Source organism: Ctenopharyngodon idella, chromosome 6 (genome assembly GCF_019924925.1).
Source record: "Ctenopharyngodon idella isolate HZGC_01 chromosome 6, HZGC01, whole genome shotgun sequence".
In the NCBI taxonomy this organism is placed as follows: Eukaryota; Metazoa; Chordata; class Actinopteri; order Cypriniformes; family Xenocyprididae; genus Ctenopharyngodon; species Ctenopharyngodon idella.
Window position 1 is genome coordinate 34,290,249 of NC_067225.1, and position 22,375 is coordinate 34,312,623.

Below are 22,375 nucleotides of genomic sequence, written 5' to 3' on the forward strand. Positions count from 1 at the left end.
CAATGTTACTGAAGAAAAAAGCATCTGAGGCACAGATCTAATCGATCACATTCACATTTTTATTTGTGACTTCAGCGTCCACATAGGCCTACATTTTGCAGCTCCTGTATGAACAAACTTTGTGCAAATTATGTAAAGAGCTGCATATTAAACAAACTTAAATAAATTACAGACACAGATACATCCTTATACATGTAAACAAATAACCACAGTGGAATGTTAAAGATTTGTACAGACATCTACAACACATCAGAAAAAAAAATGTGACTACATGGTGAAAACTTGTTTCACTAATTTTGGAACAAATTATTTAACAACATCTCTAAATCAACAGAATCCAAATGTCATATACTAATTGCCTTATGATTTGATATGCTAGTATAGCACCACTAAGTGGTCAAATTTTAACATTGCAAGTATTTAGATTATAGTCATAATCTAGTGGTGCTGCTGTGGTCAAATTGATCTATATTTATCAATTTATGGTTCTCATGAAACTTTACAAAACTGAAGAGTAAAATACAATCTTATTTCTAAGGGTAATATAGTAGTTACCTCATTATCAGATTATAATATAAAACAGACTCAAATATATTTTACATTTAAATATTAAAAGTTACTGTATATAAAGTGCCATCCAAAAATGCTTATGAAATTATGAAAATAATGTACATAACAATAGCTTATATGAGCACATCTGACCCTGTCTTACCACAGTAATGCAGGAGTAAATGTACAGTTGAATATATGAGTGCACATTTGACACTGCTAGAGAATAATGTAAATGCAGCTACAAAAAGAAAACTGCATGAAGAACATCATTTTCTAGCAATTCTCTTAATTCCCAGAGTTCTGTTGGGTTTGCGAACCTGGATGTTCCGGGCAGGATTCACTACACATCCTTTCTCCTGATAATGATCCAGAAGTTTTCTCCACAAAACACTGCAGCGCAGCAAGTTCTTATTACCTGTCAAAACAGCAGAATTAAGACACTGTAATCCAGACATCAGGACTGTAGGCTTATTTTATATTAAGGCTGTTTGGCTTACTTTACATATTGCTTTGAAATTATTGTTAGTACTGAATAATAATTATGCTTATAAGAGACAAAAATGACTGTGATGTGTGCATTATTTTGCATAATTCAAATAGCAGGTGTAACGGGTCAAACTAACCAATGATGCACAGTCCTTCTTGTGCCCTGGTGATGCCCACGTTAACTTGGTGTGGGTCCATGATGAATCCAAGTCGTTTCATAATCCAGGATTTCGTTGGTTGTCTCTCTATATCAGACTTTGGGCATGAGCGCACAGTTGACATGATGACATATTTCCACTCACTTCCTGTGGCCAAACAAACAAAAGAGAAAAGATCAGAAATAATATAGATAGACTATATACCTTAATTCAGAAACAATATCTAAATGCCTATGGTTTGCTCAACATCTGCTAAGTTTAAATCTCTACCTTAGTTGTGCCCTAAACATTCCTTTATGTTATACATGCATGCATATATATATATATATATATATATATATATATATATTTTTTTTTTTTTTGTTCTATCATGTGTCCAGGTCCATTGATGTAAAATGGCATTTGTTAAAAATGTTATTACCTTGACTCCTCATGATGGTGTTGACTGTGATGTCACATATACCATTATCGGACAGGGAGTCACTAATATTCGCAACTTGAGCATTATATGGCGTGAGAATGGCGATGTCCTTTGTCTGTATCCCAGCCTCAATCAAAAGAATGGCGATCCGCACCTGTTGGATGAATGACATCAGCGTTACAACAAAATGTTTTTTTAATGAATGCATAATAAATAAACAAATAAATAAATAAAATAAAACTGTGCATTTTAATAGGTAGAATTTTGAATTTAAAACAATAACATTTTTGTGGCAGAAATATGTGGGGCTTAGACATATATATATATATATATATTACTTTATTTGATTGATATTATCATTGTGTATTTTCAATTTGACTATTTAATATTGTGTCATTATTAGCAGAAGAAGCGTAGAGACGACGCAGTCACGTGATGCCTTTTACTTTTCACAGCGCTGATCTAGATCAACAGATTACTGAATAATTGCGTTTAATAAATAATTTTTAATTATTTATAATTAATTTTAATTATTTATAATATATTTTAATTCATATAATTTATAATTAATATTACTTTTTTATATTTGAAAGGTACTTTCTATTATATAAATACACCCAATAACGTCCATTTAGGACAAAACGTCCTGAAATTTGAATGTTACGAAATGGAGCATTCGAACTTATAAGCGCGCGCTTTGAGGAGGAGTCGTTATGTCTCCTAGGAAACGTAACCGCCAATACTTGCCGCCCAACGGCACCGACTGAGGAGAGTCTGGAAGAAGAGTGTAATCTAATGATCTCTGCATCAGTTGGAGTTATTAGGTAAGTAAGTTTATGAATATCGGTGTTTTGTGAAAATAACTTAAGTTACACAGTATTTGTTCCTTTATTTGGTAACATTGTCATGTTTCAGTAGTTTTATTTTGTCGTATGCGTTAAAGATGGATGAAGCCGGTTGATGATGTGTCGGCTTAAAATTACTATTCCCCTTTGAGACCATATAGTGACTATTTTGAATCGCAAGATGGCGCTAATTAGCCGTGGAGTGATACGAGAGACAAAGGTAGTAGCAACTGTAGTAGGCTATGTGAAATATCTAAATTAGGGGTCAGTGGATATTTGAGGCTTAGCCCAGACCTATGAATGTATATATGGAGCCATCCTTTGATTAAATATAGGTATAATATACTGTGTATACTACTTCTTAGATCTTAGATAATAGTTCCTTCTTTTACTTTCTAAACAAACACACATATTGTACCTGCAGCTGCCTACAAAATGAAAGAATCCCCAAATAAACTGTTATGTGTGTATCTTAATAGGCTATAGATTTTAATTTACACTATAGCCCACTTTCCACTTTACTTCATGTACTGCATTTCTAACTTACCACTTCTTCTGCTTCTTCCACATTTGCCTTTGAACTTTCATTCCCACGTTCAGTCGAGACCACCAGACTTTTCTCCTTTCCTTCAACATGACCAAAGACTATGCATGTTTGCTTTGATGTAGTATTGAAAAGACTTGGTTTGGGTTGTGTTTCGGTTTTTAACTTTCCTCCATAGAACTCCTTAGATGGAAATTCACAAATGTCTTCTTGCTGTAAGAGACAAGTTAAATTTGAACTGAGAGAAACTACAGACAATAGAACCACTGTGTAATTGAATAGATCACTGGTTAATATCACTAGATTAAAAAAAAATGCTGAATAAAAACTTTTTAAAAAAACAACTGAACCACCTATTCTAGACATCTAAAGCAAAGGAACAACAACTGACAGAAATTTGTAGATACAGATACAGTGTTAAATCTATATTCTGATAATTGATTACCATTCTGTACTGAGTGTCAAGCATGAGTGCTTTCTCCATGTAGCGCTGGAAAAGAGATTTGCTCATTCCCAATCGCTCCACCACTTCACAGTGCACTACAGGTTGCAGCTGCATATGATCGCCCAGAAGAACAATCTACAAGATGGAAATAGTAGGATAAGAACCCATGCTGCTAATATCCAGGTTTTACTGTTTGTCTAAAAAGGACTTTGGTCTGGAGTCATACCTGCTCAGGCTTATGAGCCACTAGGGGAATAAAGGCTTCAGGTTCAGTTGCCATGGCACATTCATCAATGATGATCTGTTTTAAGTCGAGGGCTTCAGCTAAGGCATGGTGTGAGGCTGCAGTGCAGGTGCACAAGATGACATCGTGCTGCAATAATTCGTGTTTGCGAGCCTTTTGGAGGGTTTCTTTGTAGCTTTAAAACAAAAATATTTTTGTTTTGCAACTTGTGTGAACTTTAAATTAGATTTTCATTTTTATGAAATTGTGTCCAAACAATTTCCAACAAACGAGAAGCAATAATTTGGAACCATAAAGAGATTTGTAGTTATTGAGCCATACATACAGTTTTTTTTCTTCTCCGGTGAGTTGATCTCCTCTTCTGATTTTCAAATCAAATGCAAGTATTTGATCAGAATATCTGTTTCCAGGCTTTCGAATCAGGTGGTGTAATGCAATGGAACTAATAAAACAACAACAATAAACGTTAATGGAAATCAAGTTTAAACACACACACGCGCACGCATCACTCATAGTTAGTATCTACACCCAAATAAGTGATTAATGGTCAGTATTTGGGGAATACCTGAGTTCCGCGTTTGGTTTTTCCCCTCTTTTAGAATTGCGTGACAGCTTCAGGTTGCAGCCTGGGTAAGGAAACTCCAACATCTCCATCTGATCACTGTAGACTCTGAGAGGTTTAACGTCTCTTCTAAGTTTTAGGAGATGACCTGAAACACATTTGTTTAACCAGTTAAAGTTGCAGTGATCCTCGGTCAGATAATGTTCTTTAAAAGGCACCAAACTGGCAAAATGTCAAATAATAATTTGCTATATGGAATCACATACTAGATACAATTATGCTTACTTCTGTATATTCAAAATTATTTATGTACCAAATACCTGAATGACCTACTACTTTTTCCAATATGCAAAATAACAATATTTTTATACGGTTTGCAAAATGTACCTGCTACAACATCAACAGATTTATTTGAAGGTCCACAGTACAGAATAGCTCTCTTCTTCTGTGAACTGGAGGTAGGAAGCTGTTGGATTTTCTTGATCAACCAGTACACAATATAGACACCAACGACAGTTTTGCCAGTCCCTGTGAAAATGCACAACAACAATATTGCAGGAAAGGACTGGAAGTTACAATAGCCTTTGTGAAACCAAAGAGAAACAGAAAATCTCTCTCACCTGGTGGTCCTTGGATAAGAGTGAACGGGTTGGTCAGTGCTTCTCTTATAGCTTTAGTTTGACTGTTGTTTAGATGGGAAAGCCCAGAAGGGAGATAACTGTCAATCTCAAATCTGGCTGTGTTCTGCTCTGGAATTGTACATCCTTTGAGGAGATATATTGTAAACAAAATTAAACTACATTTGAAAAGATTTTCAGAAAAGTTTCACTTAAGTTTGATGGTAGAGTTTGAAATATAGATATGCAAGATGTTACAAAAAATGCAGTACCTTCTCCAAAGTTGATTCTCCTGCCCATGGCAATAGTTTTTACAAGTTGGTTAGCTTTGGTTAGACTGCTAATCGCATTCTCTTTTCGTCTGCAGAGTAAATTAAAAAGCATAATGAAGCATATTTTTTGAAGATGTGCTCTTAATCTAGGGATACACATTAAACTATACATAAATATACTCAAAAGAGTAGCTTTAAAATGATACAGTCTGTATTCTTGAACATTTTAGTAAGCTATAGTATATATGATTTGTAGTCTTACACGTCTGGCAGAAGCTTTGTAATCAGCTCCAGAGTGAATCTTGTCTTCTCAGAGAATATTGCTTCTGGAATAGTTGTCATAGGCTTGTGGTTTATCAGAAAATCAATTTGTAAATTCCTTGGTTCTCTGGAGTCCATTTCTTTAACTTCTGTTATTATGCCATGGACCACCCAACTGATAGAAGGAATATCCATGAGATCTGTGTTTTCCAGAAGGGGACTACTCTGTCTTTTGTGAATCCGAGTTCGAATGCAGAGGAAACTGTTCTTGAGGTCACATTCAATAGACCACTGAGATTTCTTGTCAAGTGGGAGGAGAAAAAAACCTTTAAGCATTTTTTGAGGAGAGATCTCCCATTTCAAGGCTACATCTTCAATAAGAATGCTCTCATTTTCAGCCACAGCACTGGAGGCTGACTCCATTTCACACAAAGGTTTCCATATTTCCTGATAATCCATGTATGTCTTGTATGAATTCCTTGATGAGTGGAACGCATATTTTGAAAAACACTTGATTGGATCCTTCACATGCTCCAAGCAAATCTCAAATTTTGGATGCACAACAAACAACTGAACCGCAGGTGTCAGTAATCCTCGAGCTGTTGCTGGACCTAGCTGCACCTCGACTGCTTCACCTTGCTTTATTCTCAGCGACAGTTCGGCATAATGCTCAGCGTGCATGGGATCAGATTTTTCTGAAACTGTAGAGTTTCTCAGTCTTTCCTGGAATTGTCTTGTATGGATTCTTGAGGTAACATCAAGCTCCTCAATCAGGGGAATCATTATGTCCCAATTTTCTTCTCTAACAGCAGCTGCTAGGCATTTCCAGGTCTTTGTAGGGACATAGGCCATGACTGAGTTTGGATTTTGTTGTTTCACTTCAGCAAGGATGTGAGGATTGGAGAATGAATATATCCTTTGCACCCATTTTAAGATCATGCAGTTGTTTGTTTCATCAAACTTTGGTTGATCTGCCAGCTGAAGATCCCTGTACATAATGTCTAAGTTTTCTGATATAGAGCTTCTGTTAAGTGGGAAGGATACTCTGAAGTTTGTCCCTGACGGATTGAGTTCCACAATGTATGCCACCTTCCTTGCACTTTGGGTCGACAGTTTTAATGCAAAATGTAGAGCATTCGCTTTCCTCTCATATGCTGACTGTTGGTCATTTTTCCTGGAAAATTCCATACAAGACAGGCTAATGTCATGAGCTGTGTACCTAACGTCTGTCTTGTCCATCAGAGAATGAAGAAGGCGCTGTACAATGACATCTATGTACCGGCGGACTGGAGATGAGGCCCATGTATAGCTGTCAAGATCCAAATCATAGTGCCCAATTCTTGAGACATGTGTTGAGTTTGAGCGCAGAAAACATGCTTTTTGAAACAGTCTCCTAAATGCAATAGCAAAAGGGAGAAGTTGGGGGTGAATGTCATCAGTTGCAACAAAGTCAATTACTTTGTAGATATTTTTCTGCTCTGCTGCTGTCTTCAGGCATCTCAAAATCGATTTTAGTATAGGGAAGGCTTCAGAATCAGAAATGTGAGCCTGAGAGTTTGGCATGACTGTGTGGTTGATCAAACCTTTGTTATTCACTTCATGAGCTCGACTTGAGAAGTGAACAGATAGTGGAATCAAGGTGGCATTTTTGACAAAAAGGTCAGTAAGCTTTTCACTTTTTGGCCCGTCCTGACATCTCAGTGGAGTTAGACTCCTTGTTGTTCCATCAAACAGAAGGCGTTCAGCAACTGTGTGGTTAAACATGATCATCAGCTCTTCCACCATTTGGTGAGATTGTCTTCTTCCAAGGGTTACGTCCTCATCTGGCTGTTTGTAGCACCAGTCTTCCTGTTTCCTGTATCTCCTGTGAACTTCAGCAAACTTCCATGCTTTCACAAGGCAGATTTCAAGTGGGTCAGAATGCTGACGGGTGTTTTCAAGGATGTCCTCAGCCTCATCATAGGAAAACCTTCTCTTGGAGTGAATGATAGACTTGAAGAAAAATCTTCTCTTTATGCAGTTTGTTTTTGCATCTACTTGTATTATCAAGGAGATGGCTCGTCTGTCATGGTTAGGGATTAAACTGAAGAAATTGGCACTCAATTCTTTAGGGAACATATTAATTGGCTCCTTCCCACGTGGATAGAATGCAGTGCACAGCTGTCTTGCATATTTGTCCAGTTCACTGCCTTTAGCCACAAAGCTTGCAACATCAGAAATGTGAACTCCTATTTCGTAGAACTCGCCTAAATCCCGTACACTGATTGCATCATCAAGGTCTTGTGAATCGGCAGGATCAACGGTGAATGTTGGCAGCATGCGAAAATCTTTTCGTCCAACTTCAGATAAACTGAGACCTTGAAAGTCTTGCATCTGTTTTTCCAAAGACGAAGAAAGAGTCCTCCTCAACTGGAACTCTATGCTGAGCACATTCAATCCATCATCTAAAGTTGTTATTTTTGGAAACACACTCACAACAATCCCCAAGGGAAAACTGCCAGGCTTTGTCCACTTAAGGACTTTGACAACAAAGAGGTATTTTCTACGTGCTTCCTCATTTATTTTGATGAAACTCTTTATTTTGTGGCTGTCAGGATTTCTTACAGCAATGTGGTCTGGTTTGTCCTTTGAAAATGGTGTGTAGATTTTGGTGATACATTTGTTGATGGGTGTCATCACTTGATTGTCATATCTTTCAATGGTGCAGACAAATTCCTTGACAGTATCTGCACTTTCAAGAATGTTGATTACTCTTCCCGTAGGATGATCTGATTTCTCACTCAGGATCTCCACTTCTACTTTGTCTCCAGGGAATGCCTGTCCGATATTATTTCTACCCTTGATATCGATTCTTAGAGTGGGCTTATCAAGTGGTATTGCATAACCACGGTCAAAAGCCTCTTTGACCAGCTCACAGCATTTGTGGATGGTAGAGCTAGTAAACAATTGCTCTTCGTCTGTTTCTGTAATTTGGTTTTTCATACTGCTGACAACTTGCTCATTTTGAAAAACTGGAAACAAACCTTCCTCTGTCAATGCAACATTGATGTCTTTGCTCTCATCAAGAAGCTCTTTAAGTATTGGGTCTTCTATGTCTGGTATTTCAGATGTAGTTGATTCACTATCACTGCTTTCTTCATCTTCACTTCTGTAGAGCTCAGATATCTCAAGGAGATCTTGTTTCAAAGAATCCAAGGTAAAGTCATGGGCACTTCCCTTGTTGATGCAATATTCTATGTAAGATCTCCATAGTCTCCAGCACATGCCAAAGTGATGGCAAGAAAGAGCAGCTGCATCTCCAACCACAATTATTTGGGATTGGGCTCTTGTCATAACAGTATTCAGCACTCGCATATCATTGAAAAACTCAAGACAGGTCCGGTCTGTCTCCAATAGGCTGTCCTTCGTGTGCACAGTGGAAATCACGATTACTCTGAATTGTTTTCCTGCAAAATATGGGAAAAGGCAGTAAATCACATGCATTAATGCTAGTGTTTACATAATCATGCTGGCATCATCCTTACCTTGCACATTTTCAGCATTCTCCACAGTGAAACGGGGCAGTTTAAGCTGACGCAGTCTTTGCCGTATTTCCAACACCTGAAACACAAAAGAGGCAAAAACATCTGGTATAAACACACTGGCGTGAATTTGATGAGTTAGCAGCATGACATTAATAAAAGCATAATATAAATTGGTAACTAGCAATATGTTTGATACCTGTCTGCCTTGAGAAAGGACACAGACTGATTCTGGATCTTGATCACCCCACTCCTCAGGCCATTCCTCCATTATTCCTTGCACAATGCCAACAACACTTAGAATTTGTTCTGGATTGAACCAGGACATGCTTGTTGAGTCCAAACAGCATTCTCCTCTTACATGATGGAACTGCAAGGCATGCTGGTGTGGATGAGAAGGCACATCTCCTTTAGCCTTGATCACATCACTCTTTCCCACGTAAAAATGTGTTGACACAAAATCCACAATGTCTTTTGTGGAACGGTAGTTTTCACTGAAAATGATTCGACTCTGTTTGGCAGCATTAGTGTTTTCAGCTTGGTAGTAATAGAAGAGGCGATTGAGCAGGGTATGTTCTGAGCTTTTGTCTTGTCTCACAGAGAAGAGCTTGGGTCCCATCTGCATGTGATCTCCTGCTAAAACAACACGTGTATTTTTGCCAGCCAAGCCCAATGCCATAAGAGCCTCACACTCCAACATCTGAGAAGCTTCATCAATCAGAATGTGGCTGAAGTAGTTTTCAGGGAGGTTCATGTCATGGAAGAAACGAGCCAGCGCAGTTGTTGTTATGATGATTCTTGTGGAATCCAGAACAGCTTTATCAGGAAACTCAAATTGATTGCTGCCTTTGGATAAATGGCAGTACTGCAGAGTGATAGGATCAGTGGATCTGAGATTGCTTTCCATTGCCTTGATTCTCAAAGGTTTGGCTTCACGATTGGCTTCAGTTGTTACATATTCATGGAAATGACCTCTTATATAAAGATCAGCTGAACTGCATTGGGGAAAAACATAGATAAATAATAGTATCTGGTACAATTAAACATTTAGAACAATGCATTTGGTAGACATTTTTATGCAAAGGGACGCTGTCTTCAAGGTATTCATTTAATCACTTTATGAACCCATAACCTCAGCATTGCTTGCGCAATACTCTACTGTTTGAGCTACAGGAATGCAAATGTATTTTAAACAAATGAAAGGTCAGTGCCCTGTTGAAAAGACCAGCATATGTTGTGTTTTGGATCTTGGTGTGTCAGTATCTCACCAGCTAGGCCTGAACCAAACAAGCAGTAACCAGCATAAATCAACATGGAAATTCAAGTTATCCTGAGCTGGTCGTTTCAGCAGGATGACCTTCTTCTGTGGAGCAGTACTCTGAAGTGCCACAGAATTGCGATGCCTTACCTGTTTGTGTGTGTGCAAATCAGGACTTTGTTCTGTGGTTGCTGCAGAAGAGCCTGGGCCATCTTTGCAAGGGTTCGAGTTTTCCCTGTTCCAAAAGGTCCATAAATCAACAAAGGTGGGATACTGCTTCTGTTGTCTGTTACACCCAGGACAAAGTTCATTGCTGCTTGCTGCTTCTCATTTAACTCATTGGTATCTGACTGGGAAGAAATACATAAGTTGCTGCTTTTCAGATCAGGCAAAACTTTGTCCAAGTCGGAGAGATCATCAATGGCCTTGTGCATCTCACAGAACCATAGACGATTTATTTGGAACTGGACTTCCATCTCACATTGCTCTTCATTCTTCAGATTAAGATCAGTGCAGCAGTGTTTGGAAAGCTGTAGATGTACTTGTGTCTCAGTGGCAGTGTCTTTCAGAATTTCAGCCTCGTAAATAGGTCTACGATCGTTATCGTTTTTCACGACACGAACAAGAGATCTGATAGCGTGTCTTTTCACTATGAAACCTTGAGGGGAATCAGGAGTGAGTGGGTGAGACAAAGGCACAGCAGCAAAAAGTTCCCCTGAATAAGCCAATTTCATTCCAAACCGTTCATCAGACAGTTTATTTTTCAACTGCACAATCCCTCGTAGATTCAGCCTGAAAATATTTTGGAACAAAAAGTACATTAGAGTTGTTATAAATTACAAAAGTCAAATATTGGATTTAGACCTAAACGTGTATATATACTGTACCTGGCAAGCAGTTCACCTACTACCTTTTCCTCCTGGTATAAAAAATTGTGCATGCTCTGTTTGTAATTCTCACAGTCAATCAAAATGTTTGACTGGTGTTTCATGATGAGCGGGTATGTGTTTAGCAGCTCTCTCTGTGCCTTATCTCTTTCAACAAAAGGAATGATTTCCAGGCTTTCCTCACTCCAGGGCTCAAGATTCTTGGCAGTCTCTGGTTTTTCTCGAGGAACCTCAGCTGCTGGACATGTGACTGATGTTCCCTTACACTCGTCATCTCCAACTCTGACCTTGAGTTTTTGTTGCAGTACGGGTCTCGTATTGAAGTCAAAAACTACCCACTGCTCATACAGGCCTGGTCGGTCAGATTTGAAGGACACTGGAATTTCATACTCTGCAGAAACAATTTACAGTCATTATTTGAATGTTTTTTTTTTTTTTGTACACTGCAGTTTAGTAATAAATGAATACTTATTATTGTAAGTTTTATTACTGAGGTTTGTAAAAAACATTTAATCTTCACCTGTTTGGCCACTATTCTTTTTAAACCAAACACTAGTGGAATATGACAGTTCCTCATGGGGGTTTTTGCTGAGGCTGAATGTCGCCCCCTGTTCCCGTCTGAGTAAAGCAATCACATCTAGAGGTTCCTGGAGGGATTGAGTACAGATCAATGTACATAGGGCTGCTCGATTATGGCAAAAATCATAATCACGATTATTTTGGTCAATATTGAAATCACGATTATTGGTGAGTGATATGGTCAAAGTCTTATTTCATGATATAAGTGAATGGAAATGGCAGTGAACTTCAGCAAAAACTAATACTAGGTTAATTAATGTAAGTAAAAAGTCCTCAAAACAGTTACAGAAAACAAGTAAACAGTCAGCAACACAATAAGAACAAAGAAACAAATTACAAACAAAACCAACAAATAAAAACAACAGAACAAAAATACAAATTAAATAAACAGTGCTTTAGGTTTTTCAGGAAGATGTAATAGCCGACAACAGAAATTGAATAATCAAATGTAAAATAACACTGCTGTATATATTAAATATAGACTAATCATTCCTGCGGCAGGTTTATTAGGCTGCTGTCACTTTAAGAGCTGCACGGGTCCAATATACTGTTACACAAACCTTTACATTCACTTAAGACGTAACCTGCATATGTAGTAGTATCTTTAGTTAATGCACAAACCTTGGAAATAATGGTGAAATTCCATGTATACTGTAATCCCTTTTTCCTTACATAGACGCTGTCTAAATCTGGGTCACAGGTGATGGAAACATCAGGAAAAGTGTCGCTGACCTGCAAGAATATTGATTCAATCAATGTTTATGATGTTGTAAAAAGCAAATATGTACAGTAATAATCAAGCTTTGGTTTTTTAAATATATAGTAAAGGATTTAGCACGGTTGTAATTGTAAGCATTGTGCCACTAATAACATTATACATTGTTCATTACAGTACGGCCCACTTACAATCATTTCCTTGTTCTCGCTGTGCCTGTATTCCTCAAAAAGCCTGTCCTGATAGGACAGTAAATCCAGCTCGGCTGCATCCCTGGCTTTCTTCCGTAAAGCCTTGATTCTTTTTTGCCATTCACGAAGTTCCTCTTGACTGTGTGCCTTTGTGCAGTTATCTCCATACTCACATAACAGGGATCTATGGGAGAACATTTTAAAGGCTGCTGTAACACATTGAATCAAGCAAACATCATGACACACTTCTTATAAATACCTTTCACACAGTTTCAGGTCCTTGTATGTTAGTGGCGGATCACGGTACTTCCACTGCATAGAGGTATCTTCAAAGATCAGTCTCCTGTGCTTCACCGTGAAACAGTGGTTCATGAATTCCTCATCTGTCGGGAAGCGCGCCTGACATAATGTGCAGTCTAACGATCTTCCTTTCTCTTGAGGCTTTGACTGCAGTGTCCTTTGGTTTCGTTTGATCTCTTTCACAATCTGAGGAATTGTCAGATTTTCATCCTTCATGATGTTCCACACCGATGCTTCCTCTGGGCACCTGGCGAAGGAACATCTACTTTCATGCTTCGTGCATCCACGTTCTTCAGTGTAGAACCGGCAAGCAACATACATTAAAGGTTTGGGAAATTCTGGCAGGGGAGCAACTGGCCTCCATACTGAACTTTGACCTTTCCACCTGATCAGTAAGATGTTTTCTGAGCAGTTATGGATGGTCTGGTTAAGGGAGTATGAAATCTTACGGAGTTCTCTACAGCACTTTTTACATCTCAGACACAGATCGAACATCTCTTGTAATGTCTGAAGTTTGTGATGGTTTCCTACAAGAGCCATGATTTAGAAGACGTGAGATTCCTGTGAAAATAAGTCATTTGTAATTAGAATAATTACTTTTTGTTGTTGTTGTTTTTAACACTGAAGTAATACACATTATAACTTCCTCAGGCTTCAGACTAAATTGACATCAGTTGTAAGAAACATATCTTTACACACAGTAATTCACATCTATAAAGAGGGTGTGGCAATTGAAAATTATTAGTCTGGTTTACATCAAAACAAATACTGAATAAGAGCAGTTATGACAGAATAATTTCTCCACAGAACAATTTATTTGTATTTAAGGATGTATAAACTGCTGATTAAACTAAACAACTTATAACAATAATATCAGGTCACCTTCTTTTAAAGGAACAGTTCAATTCTGTAATAATTCACTCATGCTGAGTATGACTTTCTTCCATGTAAAACAAAAGAGGATGTTCAGCAGAATGAGACTCGGTCATCATTCACTCTATAGGAAAGAAACAATGAAATTAAATAGTGACTGAAGTTGCCATTCTTGCCTAACAGCTTTTGAATTCCACATTTTATAAACATAATTAAATGATATTTTTCACAAAACTTCATGGATTATTTTCCATTAAATAAAATGTTCACAAAAAAGTGAGGTGATATGAATTAGTAATGCATAATGTCATCTTACCTTCTGACTCATCTCGAATGTTTTCCAATACACCACGATCTTCCTGTAACACTGGTTGTTTCAGCCTCGGTCATGTGCATCTTGCTAGAGGCTTTTAAGCAATTTATAGAGATGTTGCTGAGTGACGCTGGCTAAGCCCCTCCCTTCCTAGAATTAAAGAATAACTTTCCTTTTCCTGGGTAGTGTGTTTGTACAGAACAGTGCAAATGCAGTGTTAGCTTTCAGTTTCAATACTGATGAAAACAACAGGAAGCAAACAGCAGAATCACAAACAAACTCATAATGACAGCTGTAATATTTAAGGTAATCTGAGGTACGAAATTGATGTAGATATTATAAATTAATATGTTTTTGCTGCTATACAAACAAAACTGGATATTGATGTTTGCCTGAAATGTGCATTTTTAAATCATGATGAATACACAAATTAGACATGTTTTCCACATTGCGCAAGCTTAAATAGTTTCACCATGAAACTTATCTAGTAATATCCTGAACATTTAAAGTGTCTCTTTTTTCTAATAAAAGAAAATAGAGATTACATGTGCACACACTCAAATGTAAATGCAAAGTTGAATTACTTTGGGACACTTTCAAAAACAACCAGCACTGAAATGTGCCAATAAAAATGTAAAGATCAAATTAAAGGAATATTGTTTCCAAAGTAAGGGTCCTTCGAAAGAATTCACAGAAACAGGAACTGCACAAGATAACATTTTTACACATTAAAGACTCATTTGGAGAAAACTTGAAGTGAAGTGAAACTAAAATACTAGGAAATACATTTGATCTGTGCCGGTGATCTGAGGCTCGAGGTTTATGTCTGAAGCGTGAACATGACTGAGATGACGACAGCTCCAACAGTTACAGACTGGAACGGCACAAAAACTGTCAAACAAAAGCAGATGATTGAAACCGCTTTAATGATGCCTTGAAGACTGACAATACATGCATTTGGGGTGTTAATATTTACTCATTCACCACCTGACCACTCCCTTTTAAATGCCATATTATGTAAGGTTATGTAAATCTTGCCACAAACAAAACAGGTTTATGTGCCACGTGTCTGAATATCCCTTATTCTTCTGCCTCTGATTAAGAAGCCAGGAATGTCATAATTGTGTGTACTTTTAAATGTGTTTTCAGATCCACCTGACTCACAAGAACCCAGGACACACACACACACACACAAATTTTCTAGGCCTGCTGCAGTGTGAGCAAACAAAACAACTTCAGTTTCATTTATCTGTAATTTGCAAATGACACATATGCAAACACACCCTTATTTTTACTGAGCTCTGATGATAGTTTTATCAGTAATTGAGAGCATATAATGAGTCTTATCAGCAGCAATACAAGTCCTAATGACTGTTTTTATAAACTATATTGAGAAACTATTGCATCAGTAGTTTCCATATTCAAAACTTCACGGAGAAAGTTCACTGATACTCAGAATACACCATTAGTTAAAATAATATAAAAAAAAATAACAGCAAACGCATGATTATATTATGTAAAATGCGAGTCAAAGGATGTCAGAAATAAATTACAATTTTACCTGAGAGTGGTAAACATCAACAAATCTAAGGCGGCTGGATGAGTTGCCATCATGAATAATCTGTTGGGAACGCTTGTTGCAAAAATGACAGCAGCGACTCATTACGAACATGTTATGCTTTAATCTTGTTTTAAATGGTTTTCAGTAATCAGTTAGCAGCACATAGCTTAGACATTTCCCTTTCAGGTCACTGAAAAACAAATTAGTGACCCTTGAAATGCACCTAAACTACCCACGTGAATGAATCATGTTCTATAAAGTGCAGTGTAAATGTGGATATACAGAGTCATGGTTTTGTGAGATTCAGCTCTGCTAAACTACAACCAAGACCAGAATAAATGACCAGATCATTGCTGGTGTCAGTTTGAACACTTTCATGCTGGTTTTAGCTCATCCACTGGTCTAGCTGGTCAACAGTAAGATTGCACATCTAAAACAAGTTCAAGTTTAAGCTGGTCTAAGTTGTTTTTTTTTCAGCAGGCAGATAAACTTCACGGCCAGAAGTATGTGGGCACCCCTAGTCCAATGATTTTAAATCTTAATGTTACTCAGTATAACGACATTCTGGATGACGCTTGTCTGTTTCAGCAAGACAAAGTCCTTGTGTATAAAACGGGTGACTTACTTTGCCAAGTAGGGCATATTCCTGGATCAGCCAATCAGATTTCAGGAACAGGTAAAAGGATTTGTTTAGGGTTTCTTCAAATCTGGAGTTGAAGCATGAACAACATTCTTATAAGCGTATAATTGAGCCTAAATTTTCTGTGAAGGTTGAGTTCAGGGAGGGATATGACTTCTAACATCTCTTAAATAGAAAACCACACAAGGATCATCAAGAACTGTGGAAGAACTTGATTGGCTGCACAAAGTCTAGACCTGATTACCTTTGGGATGAGCTGGAACACTGACTCACAGAAGATCTAGGAAGGACAAACGGTCTATTAATGCCCAGCGTTCTGAAATTAAACATTCTGTGGTGTCTGGGTGCTCACATACTTGTGTCCACGTAGTGTATGTGGGATGTTGTTGACATTTATTGATAAGGATAACTGATACGGTGAGTCTGAAATGACCTCTTAAGACAGTGTGGCCAAAGAATGATATATTCTCCAAATGCAGTCGTGACTGGACGTCTCGTGGCTCTGGCGTCACAGTGTCTTCAGCCAGAGATCTCAGTGTGAAGTTCCTTATTCTTACGGACTTCTGCAGCGTGAATCTCCTGACAAAACAGCGAGAGAGAGCATGATTAATATTCAACAAATAAGAATTGTTTTGCAGTAACCAGGAAGGAATCATACTAGTTCTAGTTCTCTTTTTTATTGACAGTAAAGTACAATTGTAAACTGTTTATTCCAGAAAAACAATATGCAATAGGAAGTGTGGTAAGATTCAAGTCAATTGTTCTTCTGTATCTGCTTAAAGGGATAGTTTACCCAAAAATTATAGTTATCCCATGATTTACTCACCCTCAATCTTCTTTCAGATGAACACAATCGGAGTTATATTAAAACATATCCTGGCTCTTCCAAGCTTTATAATGGGAGTGAATGGAGGGCGAGATTTTGAAGCCCAAAAAAGCGCATCCATCCATCATAACAGTAATCCATACGACTCCAGGGGGTTAATAAAGGCCTTCTGAAGTGAAGTGATGGGTTTTTGTCATACATCATACGTCGGCTCAGAGGTCACCCTTCCACCAGAACTAAAATCTCTCGTGAACGCACGGATGGCCATTACCGGATGCCAGATATTATAGTTTATAAAGTTATAAATATGGATATTTTTCTTGCAAAAACCCATCGCTTCGCTGCAGAAGGCCTTTATTAACCCCCTGGAGCCGTATGGATTACTTTTATGATGGATGGATGTGCTTTTTTGAGCTTCAAAATCTCACCCTCCATTCACTCCCATTATAAAGCTTGGAAGAGCCAGAATACTTTTTAATAAACTCAGATTGAATTTGGCTGAAAGAAGAAAGTCATATATACTTAGGATGGCTTGAGGATGAGTAAATTATGGTTTCATTTTTAGGTGAACTAAACCTTTAAAGTCAAAATAAAATGGTATCCCCAGCCCATTTTGCTGTAACACGACTTTCTGGAGTTTATTTTCATCCACTGGATCATAAAAAGTGTGTGTTTCAAACAAAAGCCATTCCGGTAGATCAAACAGTGAAGCATGGCGCTCGCAACGCCAAGAACATTGGTTTGATTCCCAGGGAATGCATGAACTTAAAAAGATGTATACCTTGAATGCATTGTAAGTTGGATAGAACTTACAATGCACTCACTTTGGATAAAAGTGTCAAATGTGTAAACGTAAAATAGATTTGCCATGGATTTTGAGGATCTACTCCTCTCACAAAACACTAAGAGGAACATTTTGAACAGGATGTTAGAGGCTCTCCAAGTTCACCTTCCAGAGCATCTACACACGTGTTCTATAGAATAACATACAGTAAGACCAGAAACATGTATGAAGACACCCAGATAGACTCACCTTCTCTCTCAGACGCTGCTTGAGGGCATTGAGACGGGCCATGCGGTTTTCTGTGATCAGCTCCATTTTGTGGTTGAGTTTCTCCTCTGTCATCTTGCTGTAGTTGTTGTTGACCTCCTGGGCCTTGTTGAGCACTTCCTTCTCACGCTCCCGTTTCTCCGCCAACTGCTTCAGGACCTGCTTCTCTTGGGACTGAGTAGATGACATGTTTACTGTGAGACAGTGAGGAGAAGCTTCTCTGACATTAAGCCCAAAAAGTGGGACAAAATCATGAAAACATCCCAACAGTGATGGACACGTTCAAAAGAGAAGAAGAGTTGTTGTAGTAGAGTGTTGTTGACATGCCGTCATTTTACGCCGGACTGCTTCACAAACGAGGGTCAATTCAACACAACAGATTAACATGACGGCACATGCTAGTGGATGAGTTGAATCAACTCCACAGCAGCTACATAAATTTATCCACTAACCATTCAGAAACATCCTAAAAGTTGTAACTTCTTCCTGAGTCTCTCCATCAGTGTCGACTCCGGTTTGAACAATGTAAGGCTGAACACCGTTACTGACAATCCTCATTTTGGCTGCGTGAGATTCTCCAGCTTTGTTGTTGTTGAGCTGTTAAAGCTCCGCCCTCTTCTGGAAAGGGGGCGGGAGCAGCAGCTCATTTGCATTTAAAGGGACACACACAAAAACGGCGTGTTTTTGCTCACACCCAAATAGGGGCAAATTTGACAAGCTATAATAAATGATCTGTGGGGGATTTTGAGCTGAAACTTCACAGACACATTCTGGAGACGCCAGAGACTTTTATTACATCTTGTGAAAGGAGCGTTACAGGTGCCCTTTAACATTTTAACACTATTAATGACCAGACAATTTTGAACGAACATTCTATTAGTGTTAGAAGAACGTTTGTTTATAACTTTGAGAGAACGTTCTGAGAACGGCAGCTGGAAGATTCTACAAAGAATCATAGACGCCAATAAAGAACCTTTATTTTTAGAGTGTGAAGATGTGCTTGTGTTTTTCATGAACATGTCTCAGTGGATAAATGCATCTGCTAAATAATTAAATGTTATTCTAGTCACCTGGATGTGTTGAAAAAAACGAACTCTGCTAGAACTAGTGGTGCAACCTTGGTACTTTTTGGAAGTGTAATCTTTGTTTATGTGCCGTGTTCCACGTAAAACAACTCAACAGATGAAATAAAGCATTATATAATGTATAATTATATAAAAATTATATAATGGCCTCATCATCTTACCTTCCGTCTCTCCTCAGCAGCCTCCAGTCTCCTCTGTAGCTCCCCCAGTGACGGCTCCTTCTTCTGAGCTGGCAGCACCAGAGTCTGAGGTCTCTCCGGAGACGGGTCAGTCGGACTCTTGAGGATGACCTCAAACGCCTGGCCAGAAGCTCGCTTATTCAGTGACTTCACCTCCATGTCTGTGGAGGCAAGATGAGGACAATAAATGTGTGTCCATACTTAAAGGATTCGTTCACATCAGAATTAAAATTTCCTGATAATTTACTCACCCCCATGTCATCCAAGATGTTCATGTCTTTTTTTCTTCAGTCGAAAAGAAATTGAGGAAAACGTTCCAGGATTTTTCTCCATATAGTGGACTTCACTGGGGTTCAACGGGTTGAAGGTCCAAATGTCAGTTTCAGTGCAGCTTCAAAGAGCTCTACATGATCCCAGACGAGGAATAAGAGTCTTATCTAGAGAAACCATCGGACATTTTCTACAAAAACTAAAAATTATATACTTTTTAACCACAAATGCTCGTCTTGCACTGCTCTGTGATGCGCCGCGCATTACGTAATCACGTTGGAAAGGTCACGCGTGATGTAGGTGGAAGTATCCAAAGCGAACGTGCAAAGACTAAGTCAAACGGCCTTTACAAGAAAAGGTAAAACAATGATGTCGGACAATTTTGAAGTTGGAGGAGAAAATGAGATGGAGTTTTTTGCCCTACTTCCGCCTACGTCACGCGTGACCTTTCCAACATGATTACGTAATGCATGGAGCATCGCAGAGCAGTGCAAGACGAGCATTTGTGGTTAAAAAGTATATAATGTTTATTTTTTTTAGAAAATGGTCGATGGTTTCTCTAGATAAGACTCTTATTCCTCGTCTGGGATCATGTAGAGCTCTTTGAAGCTGCACTGAAACTGACATTTGGACCTTCAACCCGTTGAACCCCAGTGAAGTCCACTATATGGAGAAAAATATTTTCCTCAATTTCTTTCCGACTGAAGAAAGACAGACATAAACATCTTAGATGACATGGGGGTGAGTAAATTATCAGGACATTTTAATTCTGAAGTGAACTAATCCTTTAAATATTCTTATAGCAAGGCCTCCAATTATTGTCCGTTCAGCTGCTGAAGCTCCTACCTTCAAACTGACCGAAGGTGTTGGGATGAGGCTGGGAATACAAACAAGAGCAGATGAGAGACAACACCGACATCTCTCTCAGCTTCTCAGAGTAGGCTGCAAAAGAAAGAAAGAAATCGCTCTTAAAATCTTGCATGGGAAAAGTATAGACACCTTTACTACTACATAAAGCACTAATTCTAACCTTACAATTTAGTTAAAAAATATTTAAAATCGCTGTATTCACATAATACCTTTTTTTTTTTTTTTTTTTTTACAAATGTAACACTTTACAATAAGGTTCCATTTGTTAACATCATTTAACATGAATTAACAATGAACATCAACACAGACCGCACCCTTAACCTGATTCATGCATTATTGATCTGGTCATCACAGCACACGCCTGTAATACTTCACTGTGAGCTCGTGTGAAGGTGAACTGTGGGTACACTTGATTTGAGGAAATTGAGGAATAGGTTCCGAGTTCTGTGTGGCGTGTGTAACCGAGCCGTGCCGTCTGGAGTGTGTGTGTGAGTGTGTGTGTTTATTTATCACACATGAGCTCAAAGGACAGCTGAGATAGCAAAGATAACTCAAATCCTGCTGCAACTGCCGGACATTAGGACGAATCACATGATATAATGTGCACAATATCCTGCTGCAGAGAGGATATCAGGGTCATTGGCTGCTCAAGGTCTCATCAAAGACAACGTGAGATCATCAGACCATATAGTGGATGACTGATGTTTGAATGTGATCCAGACAGTCACATCTACAACATTGCGTCACGTTTTGCTGCACTGCTACCCTCCAAATGAACCTGTGTTTTTATAGCGCAACATCTGCAGTGTTCAGCATCAGCTCACAATAAATCTTGTTTAAACAGAAACACCCTGTGTTAATTATCTCTTAGATATTACAGACCCCAACAGCATCATGCTTGACAAAGGACAACATGTCATGCAAACAGAACATCACCAGCAGTCGATTCTGCGGTGCAAAAACTTCCTCCTACAGTCTCTGAGCATCCAGAGATGATTCTGGGTCTTACCTGAAACTGTGCTGTCCATACTGCTGCCGGAGCTGATGGATGCGGAGCAGAGAGATGAACGGAATGAAGCACTGAAGGAGTGACGCACAGCGATGGTCTGTATTATCAGGGGAGGAATGATGGGAGGAGGAGGAGGAGGAGGGGTGAAGGTGGAGAGGACGAGAGATGGAGAGAGAAATAAAGAGATGGGAGAGAGAAATGATGTCGCTGACGAAGCTGGAATTTTATCAGATCGAGATAAACTGAGAAAAAAAAGACAATAATAAAGTGATATAGTGCCGTTGTCTTGGAAACAAGAGCTATTTTTACTGCCCACACACACACACACACACACAAATACTTTCAAAAAACAAGTTATGCAGTTCATAAATGTGAGCAACACTAAAAATCAGCTAAACAACAGTTTATTAAAAGTCATTACATGTCCTTGCAATATTTGATTTGATATGCATCACAAAAAAAAAAATTGTATTTTCATCTTGTTTTCCTTTACAAATATCTAAATATTCTTAAATCAATATATAATTTACTTGAGAAGCATTTTTCTGAAAAATGTATCAAAATTAAACGATTTTAAGCCTAAAACAAGAAAAAAAAATATCTGCCAATGTTCCAGAAAAAATAAACCTAATTCAAAGGAAAACAAGATTATTTTTCTGACCATTTGTTCTTGTTTTAAACATAAATTTGCTTAATATCTTCAGTCATTTCTCTTCTCCAGTAAATGTATCTTGATTTAAGGATGTTTCTATATTTGTGCTGGAAACACTGAGGAAGAACATCATTTTTTCAGTGTGATGCAGTGATTTTTGTGCCTCACTACTTTTGGTCTGATGTACC

At 38.3% G+C, this 22,375-nt stretch overlaps 2 protein-coding genes across 2 annotated transcripts; both read right to left on the minus strand.

Moving 5' to 3' along the window:
- Window positions 1-38: 38 nt before the first annotated feature.
- helz2a (helicase with zinc finger 2a) lies at window positions 39-14,213 on the minus strand. Its single transcript, XM_051898334.1, has 22 exons — window positions 14,048-14,213; window positions 13,741-13,855; window positions 12,818-13,419; window positions 12,559-12,742; window positions 12,274-12,384; window positions 11,594-11,720; window positions 11,074-11,464; window positions 10,337-10,978; window positions 9,128-9,923; window positions 8,932-9,007; window positions 5,409-8,853; window positions 5,147-5,235; window positions 4,878-5,021; window positions 4,645-4,785; window positions 4,261-4,405; window positions 4,021-4,137; window positions 3,678-3,870; window positions 3,452-3,586; window positions 3,010-3,219; window positions 1,618-1,771; window positions 1,176-1,343; window positions 39-967 (listed from the first exon to the last, which is right to left on the minus strand). Exons 3-22 carry the CDS (start codon window positions 13,396-13,398, stop codon window positions 819-821), a joined length of 7,998 nt encoding a protein of 2,665 aa, XP_051754294.1. The 5' UTR covers window positions 13,399-13,419; window positions 13,741-13,855; window positions 14,048-14,213; the 3' UTR covers window positions 39-818.
- Window positions 14,214-14,951: 738 nt separating this feature from the next.
- On the minus strand, window positions 14,952-22,359 carry stmn3 (stathmin-like 3). The gene is made up of 5 exons (XM_051898338.1): window positions 21,536-22,359; window positions 20,503-20,598; window positions 19,369-19,547; window positions 18,105-18,296; window positions 14,952-16,824 (listed from the first exon to the last, which is right to left on the minus strand). Exons 1-5 carry the CDS (start codon window positions 21,900-21,902, stop codon window positions 16,765-16,767), a joined length of 894 nt encoding a protein of 297 aa, XP_051754298.1. The 5' UTR covers window positions 21,903-22,359; the 3' UTR covers window positions 14,952-16,764.
- Window positions 22,360-22,375: the final 16 nt, after the last annotated feature.

Bases quoted from the DNA above. Each gene is read 5' to 3' on its own strand.
- stmn3 (XM_051898338.1), bottom strand. From the start codon at position 21,902: ATGAACTGCATAACTTGTTTTTTGAAAGTATTTGTGTGTGTGTGTGTG. The intron at 19,548-20,502 runs GTAGGAGCTTCA...TTGCCTCCACAG, and splicing joins CACCTTCGGTCAGTTTGAAG to ACATGGAGGTGAAGTCACTG. The intron at 16,825-18,104 runs GTGAGTCTATCT...CTGTTTTGTCAG, and splicing joins AGCAGCGTCTGAGAGAGAAG to GAGATTCACGCTGCAGAAGT.
- helz2a (XM_051898334.1), bottom strand. From the start codon at position 13,398: ATGGCTCTTGTAGGAAACCATCACAAACTTCAGACATTACAAGAGATG. The intron at 11,465-11,593 runs GTGAAGATTAAA...TTGTTTCTGCAG, and splicing joins AAAGAATAGTGGCCAAACAG to AGTATGAAATTCCAGTGTCC. The intron at 4,786-4,877 runs GTGAGAGAGATT...GCATTTTCACAG, and splicing joins TCTTATCCAAGGACCACCAG to GGACTGGCAAAACTGTCGTT.